Source organism: Rhododendron vialii, chromosome 12a, assembly GCF_030253575.1.
Source record: "Rhododendron vialii isolate Sample 1 chromosome 12a, ASM3025357v1".
In the NCBI taxonomy this organism is placed as follows: Eukaryota; Viridiplantae; Streptophyta; class Magnoliopsida; order Ericales; family Ericaceae; genus Rhododendron; species Rhododendron vialii.
The window spans coordinates 18,650,417-18,664,288 of NC_080568.1; the positions used below are offsets into that span (position 1 = coordinate 18,650,417).

Genomic DNA, 13,872 nt, shown 5'->3' on the forward strand with positions numbered 1-13,872 from the left:
TCCAATTGGGGTGTTGAATAGCCTGGTCACAACCACAACGAGCTTTGGTTTTGTCCAGCGTCTTCCGTTTTCGATTATTGGGATGTTTAGCATAAGTAGGGCCACAGTCCGCTTCTTGGTCACGCCAGATAGCCATGATCCTCTTTGCTTGCAAATTCTGAGGTCCAGAAGCAGTATCGCGGAGGACATCTCCCACCTTGTCGGACAAGGAACTCTCACAACGAAGTTGACGAGGGCTAGGCATTATAGATGCAGTCACACAACTGGACGACGACTAATCAGACGAGAACTCCTTAAAACTAAAGTCCTGAGGTTTGGGCAATGGGGAAACAGATACACAACTGGACATCGACGTCCTGAACACCCAAACAAACCTCCGAAGGCAAAATAGTATCAGGCATGCCAAGACCATGAGCTACAGAAGAGGACTCTTTTACTTTAACTTCAACAGCCGAGAGACTTGGCATATGGAAGAACTAGAACGTCCTACCTGTATCAGACCCTAAAAGACAGTTGCAGTTAACAAGGAGAAAGTCTCGACCCATGATAACCTTTTTCTTGCGCAGACGAAACTCAACAAACCGAGGCCGCATCATATTATTAGCAGGTGCGGGCTGATCCAGCACATTACAACAATGTTTCTGGGCTGCACACACACAACATAGTATTTATTCGGGGTGTGGTTGGCTTCGTGGTCAAAACCTAAAATTTAGGTATATTCTTTCTCATGTCCAAAGGAAGTAGCAAAATCGAAACCAAACTATATTTGACGAACCACATAAACAAAACAATCTTCAAGGGAGAAAGTAAACTTGCTACATTATTTTGGTGTAGCTCTCTCTAGATCTCTCTTCAACTTTGAAGGGAGAGAGAGAGTACTATTCACATTGCCACCTCATCAAATTTAATGCTTATTATTGGTGACTTGTTAATTTTTTGGGTAAATAGGGTCCTTTAAAATTAAAAAAAAAGTGATAAAAAAAGTTTTGAACAGTCCATTGGAGTCCATAATTCTCCAACTTGCCATATGAGTCACCAAAGTTCTTATTTGATGTAAAATTTTGGCTATTCCTTTGGAGATGCTCGATTTAAGGTTTGAAAGCTTCCAATGTGCTATCAATTTTTTTAATCAATCTATAAAAAAACATTGTCCCGTTTTAATCAAACCCCTTAGTAGATGGTTGAATTGGTCTTCTAAACTTCATTAATGCGCTGGCAAAATAGTCTAAACACCTAAACTATAAAAAAAATAGAAAGTTTTCCTCGAGATGCTTATGGTGCGCTCAAAGTTTTTTTTCAAACTCCTGGAGAAAAAGATTTAAGAGAAAAGACGACAATTATATGCCGCTGTTTATGGGGTGGGAGAGCATGGAATGGGGTTGCTGTAGTGTACCCGTTGCGGCCACCCGGTCATTTATTTCGGCACGGACAATTTGAATTTAATCTGAGTTCTTACAAATTTGAGCCATTCATTATTCGGATTAAAATCCTCCGAGTCATCTATTGTCGAAATGAACGGCCAGATCAGTCGCACTACACGGTATAGTGTCGAGGTACACTACAGCATCCGGATCCGGAGAACGCATAGTAGTACTCCGTATTATGTAATTATCGTACCCTCCCATTATACTACTTTGGAAAAATCTATATTTAGAAAACCTCTCTCTCTCTCTCTCTCTCTCTCTCTTCATCACTGCAACATCCATTGTACTCCTTTGGATTCCTACGCTCTCCTTATGGGATCCAGTGATCCACCGTAACCAAAGTAGCCCATACCCTGACGACTTCGATCCAGACTCCCCATCATCCCTGCGCTGACCACAACCCCCCATACAAAATAGTGTCATTATTCACGTGGTGCTTCCAACAAAATTAAAGTAATGATAAATTTGAAGTGATGGATCACCTCTCTCTTTCAAATACACTATTAAAAAATCCAAACTCAACTAAAAGTCAAATTAATCAGACGTGGACTGTTGATCAAATGACTTTTGGGCTTGGAAACAAATGACAAAACTGTTCAATAAAGTTAAGCTCAAAATGCGGAGTAAAATTTAGATACTTTTGAAAATATATGGGTAAAAGTCAAAATATTTTACTTTTTCGATTTCTTTCATCGAAACGAATAAATAATCGACAAAAGTTTAATGCAAAATTAAAAAATGTAATTTTTTTAAATAAAGATAAAAAAAAGCTCCAAGCTTATTAATATTAGTGGTGTTCCTCCAACAACTTTTTTCATTTTCTTCGTTTTGTCCTTATTTGAATTTTTTTTCGTTTGGTAGTGATTCGTCTCGTCGAGGCGAATCGAAAAAATAAAATAAAAATCCATTCTATCCAAATATTTTGAACAATAAGCACTTTTAAGTAAAAAAAAGTCGACTTTTTTTACTTATGAGTGGTCATTGTTCGATCAAAATATTTGAGTAAAAGTAAAATTTCTTTACTTTTTCGATTTGTCTCGTCGAGATGAATCAAAAAGTCAAAAAAAATTTAGCGCAAAATGAACAAACGCGAAAAAAATTCAAATAAGAACAAAAACAGACTTTTTCTAAAAGATGTTCGATTATGTTGATTTCTTACATGGCTTCTTGAGAGACTCTAGAAATAGACTTACTGTTGTGAAACCTAAAGTCGCATAATACGCGGGTGATCAGGAAGTGCTAGAGCAAGCGTGAAACAATGAAAGTGTCTTTCAAATAATTAAAATTCGTGAATGTAACAGTTGGGAGTGCAGTACGAGTATAGAGTGAGAAGTGAGAACGGGAACAAATGCCATTTTAATTATAAGATTATTATGTGAGTAAGGTAGAACTCATGAGAACTTTACAAACTTAACACAGCAGTTGAGAGATTCACATCGTAACCTTAGTTTATTCAAGAGAACTTCTAACTGTCTTAGTTTATTCAAGAGAACTTCTAACTGTCTTCTTCATTTCGGTGGAACTGGTATGTAGGAGTGTCCGTCTATCTGGGTCCATCAGAAAAAATTATCCACGTCAGAAAAATTGAACGTCCCGGATTGCCGGGTTCGGGATTAGCCACACACGTGGCAGGCGCACAATGAAAATCACAAGTTTTGTTTTGTGTGGGAGGGGTGTACATAACAGCAAAGGTATATTTTTAGACATTTTGTAGGGATCAATTCATTGAATAGATGTGTGCCATACATTGTACTAGTTGGTTAAATGAACTCTGTTAGAAAGCTTATTTGGGAACCCTAATTCTAAGATAAGTCGGGTTAGTGTGCTCAAAGCGTTTTTCATCGTGCTTTTAGACACAGATAAACCCTAATACTGTACATAAGGTGTTGCATTAACTACTAGTTGTAAACATCGGGACATCGGGTGAGATGGATGTTGTATTTGTCAAAATCTGTAATTTGACAATCGACGCACGAGTTGCTCGTAGACGATGGTGATGCTCTCTCTTTTGCATCACAAAATCGCACGTCTATATCAACGCATAATCAGCTAAAGACATACTCCACCAAACGAATGTAAATAATAAAAGAATATTCAAAGCAAAGTGATTACTTGCTATTTTTGGTCTCTTACTATTTTTTGAAAACTAAATTGCTTAGGTGGCTGCAAAATTTTACCCTAGTGGTACGAAAATGAATAAAAAATAAATATTCATATACAAAACGCAATATAAAATGAATGTATTTGTTTTGGTTTAAAATCTATCAGACTTATGATCTACTTAAGTAAAAAATTGAGTAAATTAGTTTATTTTGTTTGGTAGAGCTATATGATCTACTTAAGCAAAAAATTGAGTAAATTTTCATTAATTTTTGGTCTTGTACGAATTATTCAGTACAAATAATACAAAAGCAGAATTAAATTATATGTAAAAGAAATTTAAAATCTTTATTGCATTTTTGAAATTAGGGAATTCACTTGAATTCCTTGAAAAACTAGTATAACCGCCCATGCATGAGCTTGTTATTCCTTCTAATCTCCCACTTCTAGAAATATATATATATATATATATATATATATATATATATATTAATGGATATTATATACAACTCAATGTAGATGATGGTTTATTAGTTAATTTATCTCACCAACTTCACGCCTGAATCGATGGATTTCAACATTGGGGTTGATTTTAATTTTTTACTATTTTCTTTTAAATTTTGGTTTGTTTCTTGTATTTGTTCGGATATTAAATGTATTACTAATACATAAATCCAATAATCTCTTAAGAAATATGAGTCTATTTATCCAACAAAAGACAGTTCAACAACAAATTAAACTAAACCAACACAAAATATTAGAGTTGGTTGTCATGTTTGATTCGTAGAGGGATCGATGGAGTTGACGATCGTACATTCGTACTCCTAGCTAGTAGTATCTTTTTTCTTTACCGTAAAAAACGCATTGGCCCATATCTATACATTCTTTCTCTAAAGAAGGTCGGAACCAAATAGTCTTAAAGCCATGGGCGGCTCGCAGGCCAAATCCAAGGCTGCGTTCGACCTATCTACCTAAGTACTCCTCAAATCTTGGCTATCTTGTCATATATATCTCACCGATGTCTTATGCCAACACTTAAGTACTAAGGTTGCAACATAATTTCATCCTTACAGGGGTGTTTCCACTAACAAAAAACCCTAAAAATTTAACGCATTTTATCATCTCGTTTTCACTAACAAAAAAATTGTCAATAAAAATTATTTTTGCTACAGTAACTCTACTCACAAACCTATCAACAATTTATTCACTACCGGAAACAACTTGACATTTCTCAACAACTTATTCACTACTGAAAACACCTAACAACTTTTCAACCACAAATAAAAATCTACAAATTTTTCACAATCGAAAATACCTCCAAAGCCTCCACCAAAGTTTTGTATAGTGGTAGGAAGTGTTGGTGGGAGAATCCTATAGATTTTTGTACGTACAATAGTCATGTAGCATTCCAAACTCATTTTTCACCATGCAACCATGTAGAAATATAATCAAACTTATATTCGATGGCCAAGATGGCAACGTGACTCTCCAAACTTTTTTTCACCACGCAATAATGCAGTTGTGTCCCTCCAAAAAAAAAAAAAAAAAGAGTTTGAAAATCTGTGTTTACTAATTAACGAAGAAATCAAATGGGTGCATATATACTACTTTTTGATTGTCTAAAGTAAAGTTGTCAATTTGGAATTGTATCAGCATATGCGTACAATACCGTCTCTAAAACGAGACACGTAACATAGTTATACATAGCTTCAAAATTACCGGGCCATTTGGGTCATTGTCCGAATTCTCAGACAGTACAAAAATATGAGTGTTAATTTCTTTTTGTTGAAAAAAAGTATAGGAAGATGTCCCGTTCTACTTTCTCAAATAAGTGCTTAAAAAATAGGGATCTGTTTTCAAATTTAAAAATAATAGGCTTACGAAATTAATTTTTTTAATTTTTTTTTGGTAGGGTTTGATAGATAAGTTCTACGTATCAAACAAGATTCATATTGCATATTTTTTATTTCATTAAGCTTATTATTTTTAAACATGAAAGTTGCAAATAAGTACTTATTTTTTAAATGAGTAAACCGAAACGGCACCTTAGATATTACTTGATTATGTAATATGTTAATTATATTATTTTTCTCTTAAACCAATATTCAGGTACATTGAATGTTAATAAAGGTGTAGAGTGTAGATACAGAGCATTATCATGATACACACCGAGATCGGCATGTTCTGTCTCAATATTAAAAACGGTATGAAGCAGGTACAAAATTTATAACTTTTGTCGATACAAATATTATCTTCCATTTTTCTAAATATTATTATCAAAAATAAAAAATACTACGAACATAGATAAAAGTACACAGATCCGGCCTGAAAATGGAGTAATATTTTTTCAAGGAAACAAATTATCCCTCCATCCCAAAAATTTTGTCTGGTCTGCAAAATAATACCCTTTCCGTCCCAATTAATAGTCACTTGTTCTATTATAACTAGATAAAAAAGTAGTTATATCTTAAAATCGGTAATGAGTTTTATATCTAATATAGATATTGTTTAATAGATCTCAAGTAGTTTTACAATACAATATTTTTGAAATCACATAAAACATTATACTTAAATTATAAAATATAATTAATTGAAAAGTGACACGAACTCTAAAAAAAGACCGTTAAATTAGGACGGAGGAAGTAATATTTTTTCATGGAAAATTCAAAACTTTTTCACAATCTACTATTACTAAGCTCTTTTAATTTATAATAAAGTAGTTTGTATTTTTTTTTCTTGAAAAAAAAATAACTATTATTTTTAAGTTCATTTTTGGTGGACCGACAAATATTTTGGAACGAGAAGATAGTACTGCACATTAAAATAAGTGGGAAGGCGGAAAAATTATCGGTTTCGAGGGAAAGAATAATTAGAGTCACTTTCTTCTATTGTTACTTTAATAACACCACACCGGTTGAGCCTGAATCTCCTTCATTCTGACGTGGTCGGGATTTGGCAGGGTTATCCATCTTTCTTCGCTGCATTATCGGGTCTTTAAATCCCAATTCCATGCTAACCGAGTCCTCTCTCTCTAAATCTATTTTTAGAAATCCCTCTCTCACTCTCTCTCTCTCTCTCTCTCTCTTCATTCTTCACTGCTATATCCACATCCACATCTATATCTATATTGATTTGATTCACCCATTCCGAGCTCCTCAAAGATCTAACATTTCCCAGGTAAACCTCTCAAGCTTCCATTTTTTCTGGTTCGTACGTTAATTTTTATGTTTTGTGTCCGGACTCTGAGGTGAGATCTATGATCTATCACCATTTCAACTTTATCACCTGAATCTGGTTGTTTTACGTAGATTTTATACTTTTCCAAATTTGGAAGCTAATGAAATGTGTAGCCAAGATTTCGTTTGCCAAGAATAAAGAAGGCCCACTTCGCCCTCACATTTAACTTGCGAATTCTTTGTTTTTATGGAAGCAAATTGGATTTTCCGGGGAAAAAAAGTCATATTTGAGCTGAAATTTCGACGTGTTTGGATATAACGATTTCTCTATTTTGAAGTTATGGGAACACATCGATTTCTTTGAGCTGGAATTTCGATGTGTCTAACCGAAAAATTAAACATTGGACAAATAAAGAGATGAAGACATAAACATTTGACAAATAAAGAGATTCAAAGAGCAAAGTCTATGAGTAAAACAAGTCCAAAGAGCAAAGTTTTTTCGACGTGTTTTAATTATTGACTTTGCTCTTTGAATCTCTTTATTTGTGAAATGATCATCGACAAGAATCTAAATTTTATATTTTTTTTTGTTTTTTTGTTTTTTTTGATCTAATTTCAGCTGGACATTTTCTTGATGTGTGATTTTAAGTGATTCTGATGAAAAAAATGCAATGAATTCTATGCTCCATTTGTTTTGCATTTTTCATTATTTTTCATCCATTCCTTTTTTTGGTTACTTTTCATCCATTCCTTTTGTGTTTGATAATTTTTTTTTTTTTCTTTTGTGGGTCGGTTGGTTGGTGTGGGTGGGAGTGGGGTTGGTGGGTAGAAGTAGAAAACTAGAAGCCATTTGAAAGTTGGGTAACTTGGGTTCCACTTTCATACGTCACCTTAAAGTATGAATTTACTTTTTCCTTCTGTTTAGAGTTTGGCTGGTTTCTTTGCAAAGAAATATGCAGTACCTTGTATATTGCACGTTTAGAAGTTGAACTATGTGGCATCTGTGAACCATCTTCTGGATGCAAATAGTTAACAACCGCCATTATCTAATTCTAGTTGACTTTATCGTAGAGTTCCTGTTGGTTTATTTCAGGAGAATTACTTTGAAACTGGAAGCTGTTATAATTATCTTTAGGCATTAAATTAATCGACTTTCCTCTTTGGGTTTGCCATTGCAAGTGGTTACGCATCGCGACAAGATGGAAGTTACAGGGGGCTAAACTTGGCAAATTCCATGGCCTTGGCCGGTAACACCTCTTTCAAACTCCTACACTTTGGATTCTGATGATTTGGTTTTCTTCTTTCCTATCCTGTTGTATTCTGTGTAACTTAACTTTATTTTGTGCAGGCAATTGGGCAATGTACCGGGTGGGAAACAATTCAAGGGAAGTAGTAGGAAGAACAGCCAAAAACAACCAATCTAGTAATCTAACGACTGGCATGGGAATTGAGTCTAGTCGGACAAAACATAGAAAATCATCTGCATTTACAGCTGAAGTGATCCGTTGTGCAACGAACTTCATGGCTTGGTCGTTGAAAATCCCTTTATCAGAAGGATATCATGAAGAATTTCTTTAGTAGAATGCTTGCTGTTTTGCTTTCTTTGTTTTAGGGGAATTTTCAATCAACCATGACAGTTGTGTTAGTCTCACAGCATGTGTGTGACTATACAATCTAGAAAATGCCTGGTCTTGTTTGCGGAAATAAGAGACTTTTGAAATCAAATATGCATTTCATCGATTCATTCCAACAAGATACGGGAACTCATTCAAAAAGCAATTCACTGTTAACTTTTAAGACGGCTGATGAATTTCACGGCCCCATCTTACCTGGTCTGCCGGATGACGTAGCAAAGTATTGCCTGGCTCTAGTTCCGCGTCCCGACTTCCCAGCTATGGGTGGTGTCTGCAGGCGGTGGAGGTCATTTATGCAAAGCAAAGAATTCATTACCGTCCGGAAATTAGCTGGCATGCTTGAGGAGTGGCTCTATGTCCTCATTGTGGATGGTGAAGGGGAAGGGAGCCACTGGGAGGTTTTGGATTGTCTGGGACAAAAACACAGAGTCCTCCCATCAATGCCTGGTCCTGTCAAGCTTGGTTTTGGGGTGGCAGTTCTCCATGGAAAGCTTCTGGTAATGGCTGGCTACTCTGTGGTAGATGGAACTGGGGTTTCCTCGGGGGATGTTTACCAATATGATTCTTGCCTCAACAGGTTTGTTTCTGCCATGTTTCTCCCATTTCTTCTTGCCATTCTTGTTCTTGCTTATGTGTTCCTCTGATGCGACTCTGTAAACTAGTAAGGTTGGTAACTCTAGTTAGTTCATAGTTTATTAGAAGGTTGTAATGGTTTGTGGTGCTGCTACACTGCTAGAGAAGATTTTGATTTCTCATGTTTGGAATCTAATCTAAGTTGGCGGTTTTGTTCAAATTAAGTTGAGAAGTGGTTTAGAATAGGTATGTTATTTATTTAGCCAAATCATAGAATCATTTGCCCAAGTCATACTGGCTTCCTCAAGATCAATTGTAGGAAGAGAATAAATTATATACACTGGCAGTGTAAACATTTGTTTCTTCCAAATCAATTACATTGTGCCACGTCACAATGTTCTATTAATTGGGACCACTGTTTTGACGACGTGGCGGTGTAAATAATTTAATCTCTTGCCGTCATGTTCATCTATTGCACCTTAAATATGTTCACTCATTTTCATGAAACCATTTACTTAGCAACAAACTTATATATTCTTTTGAATGACCCAATTGAGCTGTATTTCTATGAACTATGGCTTATGAGCCTATTTTGGAGTCGGGATAGCATGTGCTCCCACTTGGCTTGTAAATTCAGTTCAGCATCTACCCTGTATTCTTCATAACTCAAGTGTCCAAGCAACCAACGCAAACCAACACTGGTTAAAGTTGGAATTTGGTTTCCTATTCCTACACCCATGCCTCTTTCTGATTTAATTCACAGTTTGGTTTGTATTTCTCTTCCCATAATGCTCTCTGGTTTTTTATATTTTTGTCTGCTTCATTTTTTTTTTTCCACATTAGTTTTTTTATTTTTTTGTCTCTTTCAATAGTTTGATGTCATTGGTGAGTCCTTCATTCAATAACAGGGCGGTGCTCTGACCAATTGAACTACAATCCCAGGGAAATAAGGGATATATCCGAAAATTAGATTCTTTTTTATTCCTCTGTATCAGACCATTTGTGATCAAATCCCTTTGTCATTGACACATTGTCAGGGATTTTCCAATGGCATTACTGGTGCATGGAAGCCTCACCTTTGTGTTATGGTGTCTTAATCAACTCTCAGTATCTTTTTCATTTGATATCGCATTGTGGTTCTGGAGATTCGTAAACTGTGGGTCATGCTTTCCATTGGAATCAAATTTCTTGTCGTCCTATTTGACAGTATCAATGCATAACTTATACTTGTAGGTGGAGCAAGCTAGCAAACATGAATGTGGCTCGCTATGATTTTGCTTGTGCAGAAGTCAATGGAATGGTTTATGCAGTTGGCGGCTATGGGATGGATGGCGAATCTCTCTCCAGTGCTGAGGTGTACAACCCTGATGACAACAAGTGGACCTTAATTGAGTCTCTTCGCCGACCAAGGTGGGGCTGCTTTGCCTGTGGATTTGAGGGCAAGCTCTATGTTATGGGTGGAAGGTCGAGCTTCACAATCGGAAACTCAAAGTTTGTCGATGTGTACAACCCAGAGATGCATGCTTGGGGTGAGATGAAAAACGGGTGTGTCATGGTCACTGCACATGCTGTGCTTGGAAAGAAGCTATTTTGTATGGAGTGGAAAAATCAAAGGAAACTGACAATTTTCAACCCGGAGGACAATACTTGGAAGATGGTGGCTGTACCTGTTACTGGGAGCTCGAGAATTGGGTTCCAATTTGGGATTCTGGGTGAAAAGCTCTTGTTGTTTTCGCTTGAGGTGGGCCCCGGTTGCCTCACCCTGTTGTATGACCCTAATGCAGCGCCAGGTTCTGAGTGGCAGACTTCTCAGATAAAGCCTTCTGGTTTGTGCTTGTGCAGTGTCACAATCAAGGCATAGATTGTGTATCTGTGTTGAACTCTTATGATTTTGGAATGTTTCTGTTACTTTGATGGGACCTTGTTTGGAATACGTTTCTCATTGATTATCAGTGGTCTGTTCTGCTGATTAACATAAGCTTTTGAGTTTGTTTGCGTGACTTGTATTGATGGTTTTTTATTATTATTATGGGAATGTTGATTTAGTTGGCTTTTGTTGTGGATGGTTTCCTGTTACTACTCTTATGCCAATACAAGTGTTATTGTTCCTGATAGTACAGAAGCACACAATCGCATACCAGAGAAGTTATTTAGCGTTCTTGGGCAATTGCATGACACTCGTTGTAGCTACTCATATGTGAGTTCTATGCACTTGATGGAGGACCACGTAGATGTAGTTTCCAACATCCTAAGGGAGTATCGTGATTTAGAACAATTTGGTGTACCAGTTAGCAATCTTCAACTCAAATTAGAGTTTTATAGCTTGTATAATAGTAGAAGAAAAGTTCCATTATGACAGACCATGTGTATGATTGTGGAGGAATCACAATGTTTGTTTCTTGTTCAATGCCTAAATATGGTGGAATGGTATTGGATTTGTGAGAAGTGAATAATCACTTGTTAACCCCAAGGGGTAGGTCTGGTGGTCAAAGCCTGTAGACACAAACAACATAAATATTTGATCTGTTCCAAGTAGAAGGAAGACTTGCATGTTTAAGTTTCTCAGCGACAGATTAGATCATGGATTTTGTGGAAAGATTTTTTTTACGGCGAGCAATGCAAAAGAAACACTTGAGATAGTTAATGAAAAATTATAATTTGCTTATGCAGTAGGTTTTTTTTTTGAAGGAAAGACCAGAACTTCATACGTACAATATTATTTGACAGTGAATTTAGTGGGATAGAAAGACTTGAACCTAAGACTAGATGAACTTGAATTGAGCCTAAGACTAGATTAACTTGGAGCAAGCATTCAACTAGCCTGCAAGTTCTATTTATGCTGTTCTTTTACAAATTTGTTTACAATCCGTTTGTAAGGGAATATGATCCGAACCGTTAGTTTGTACGAATTGATGCTTACAATAACCTCATAAAAATCAAGTCAATCGGATATCGATAGCTTACCAAGGTACTTGTGTCCAAAATAAATTGTAATGTCCTTTTAAATAATGTATTAAAAAAAATCTCAGGACCTAAGCTTGGAATTAAATAAGGTGTGGAGCTGCGCTTCGTCGGCCAAAGTTTTAGGGATTTTTTTCCCTTTTTTCCACTAGAAACAGTACCGTTTGAAAAAATAAGTCACTTGTTTTTTTTTTCTTCTCTTTATTGAATATTTTTTCGCAGCGGTTAGTTTTAGATAATTTTTTTGTGAATTATTTATTTATCTAGATGAGATGAATCGAAAAAATAAAAAATTATGACAAAAACTCATAATTTTTGAATAAAGACAAAAGTATAAATTTTTTTTTGCTTTTTTTGCTTATATTTTTTTAAAGTCTTTATTCAAATTTTTCTAGTTTAGATCATAATTTTTACTTTTTTCAATTTTTCTAATTGAGACAAATCAATAGAACTTTGGATAGATATAATGTCAAACTAACAAATACGAAAAAAATTTAAAAAAAGGGAGAAATTTTGCCAAACCAGCCCTTATTCCAGTAATAACTTTGTGTTTCCTTTGGGCCTTGTTTGATAAGTGAGTTAAGAGGGTGGGATATGATTACTAATCCTATGGATCCCCTAATTCTATGTTTGATTTCACAAAATGGAAGGGAATTAGTAATCCTATGGGATGGGCAATCCCCTCACTAGGGAGGATTAGTAAAACCTTGGAGGACTAGGTATTAACAATCCTATCCTATGAAATTAAATTACATTGACCCAATTACCCTTAGTCATTTGAATAAATTATGCAATTACCCTTGAGATCTGACCCGTGTACCAAAAAATCACCGGAAATCACCACTGTTACCACTGATATAATGGGTATGGTATTGGCTGTATAAAAATTAGATTATCAATGCATTAGTCCACTATTGAAGGGTGAGTTAAAAATATCTATTATTTTCTTACATTTTTTGCGCAAGGATAATGTTGGAACATCAATCTTCCAACAGAAAAGCTACGTGCACGCAAGCTGTGCACAGCAGCTGTGCACAGAGCGCTTTTTCTCCCGCCTCGGGTCGCACAAAGATGATCAGAGCCGCTTATTTTGTTCAAAATATGTCGTTTAAGGTCTCTGTAAAAAATGAGCTTCGTTCGATATCGTTAGAGGCGTTAACAAAACACCCAACCTAAATTCTGAAGTGATTTTGGGTGTTTTGTTAACGCCTCTAACGATATCGAACGAAGCTCATTTTTTACAGAGACCTTAAACGACATATTTTGAACAAAATGAGCGGTTCCGATCATCTTTGTGCCACCCGAGGCGGGAGAAAAAGCTTGCTGTGCACAGCTTGCTGTGCACGTAGCACAGCTCATCTTCCAATTCTATCCGATGTGTGGGAAACAAACATAATACTGTATAACTAATCTTATCTCCTTACGAATCTCATTCTATAATTCCATCTCAATCTCAATCATATCTCCTTACTAGGCTCCGTTCCGGAAACCTTCTTAAAAAATAAGTATTTATTTTGCCACTTCTCATCCAAAAATAAAAAGGGTCATTCTACAAAATTCAAATAAAAAGTTCTTTTCACATTTTCAAACTCAAAAATAATGCAAATGAAAAAAAAAAGTTCAATTTTTTTTGCTTCGTATTAAAGATCTCAATGAGATCTATCAAACAAGATCCATAGTGGTAGGAAAATTATTTGCGTAAACACATAATTTTTGAGTTTGAAGTTGCCTTATACAAAAAATAAAACTGTTGCTATGATAATGGGTGCCGGCAGAGGGAAATTGTACCGGCGGCCACGCCGGGCCGTATCCGGCCACCGGACGGCCGATCCGAGCTGTCCAAAAATTCTAAAAAAAAAACGAGGGGGCGAAAGTGGGAATCAACGACATCCGAGGTGTGTAGGGTGCTTGATCCGAGCACCCATTTTCCATGTATATATGATCAAGCACCCTACACGGAAAAGAGGTGCTCGGATCAAGCACTTTGCACATCTCGGATGCCGT

General features: G+C 36.0%; 2 protein-coding genes across 3 annotated transcripts in view; both read left to right on the forward strand.

Annotated features, from left to right (window-relative positions):
- The window catches only part of LOC131310062 (sulfite oxidase-like), an 87,033-nt gene extending 74,504 nt beyond the window's left edge, over nt 1-12,529 (forward strand). Inside the window, exon 13 of the transcript XR_009195104.1 lies at nt 12,519-12,529. The gene's annotated coding sequence lies outside the window, so the exon portion shown is untranslated. The remainder of the gene's footprint in view (nt 1-12,518) is intronic.
- Nucleotides 6,380-10,961, forward strand: LOC131310064 (F-box/kelch-repeat protein At1g67480). 2 transcript variants are annotated; one of them, XM_058336866.1, is made up of 4 exons: nt 6,380-6,701; nt 7,794-7,947; nt 8,049-8,911; nt 10,141-10,961. In XM_058336866.1, the coding sequence occupies exons 3-4, from the start codon at nt 8,382-8,384 to the stop codon at nt 10,766-10,768; spliced, it is 1,158 nt and encodes a 385-aa protein (XP_058192849.1). In that variant the 5' UTR covers nt 6,380-6,701; nt 7,794-7,947; nt 8,049-8,381; the 3' UTR covers nt 10,769-10,961. The 2 variants fall into 2 exon arrangements, with proteins under 2 accessions (XP_058192849.1, XP_058192847.1); XM_058336864.1 differs by having other exon boundaries at nt 7,880-7,947.
- Nucleotides 12,530-13,872: the final 1,343 nt, after the last annotated feature.

Coding starts and splice junctions, on each gene's coding strand:
- LOC131310064 (XM_058336866.1), top strand. CDS start 8,382: ATGCCTGGTCTTGTTTGCGGAAATAAGAGACTTTTGAAATCAAATATG. Junction 8,912..10,140: donor TATGATTCTTGCCTCAACAG/GTTTGTTTCTGC, acceptor TTATACTTGTAG/GTGGAGCAAGCTAGCAAACA.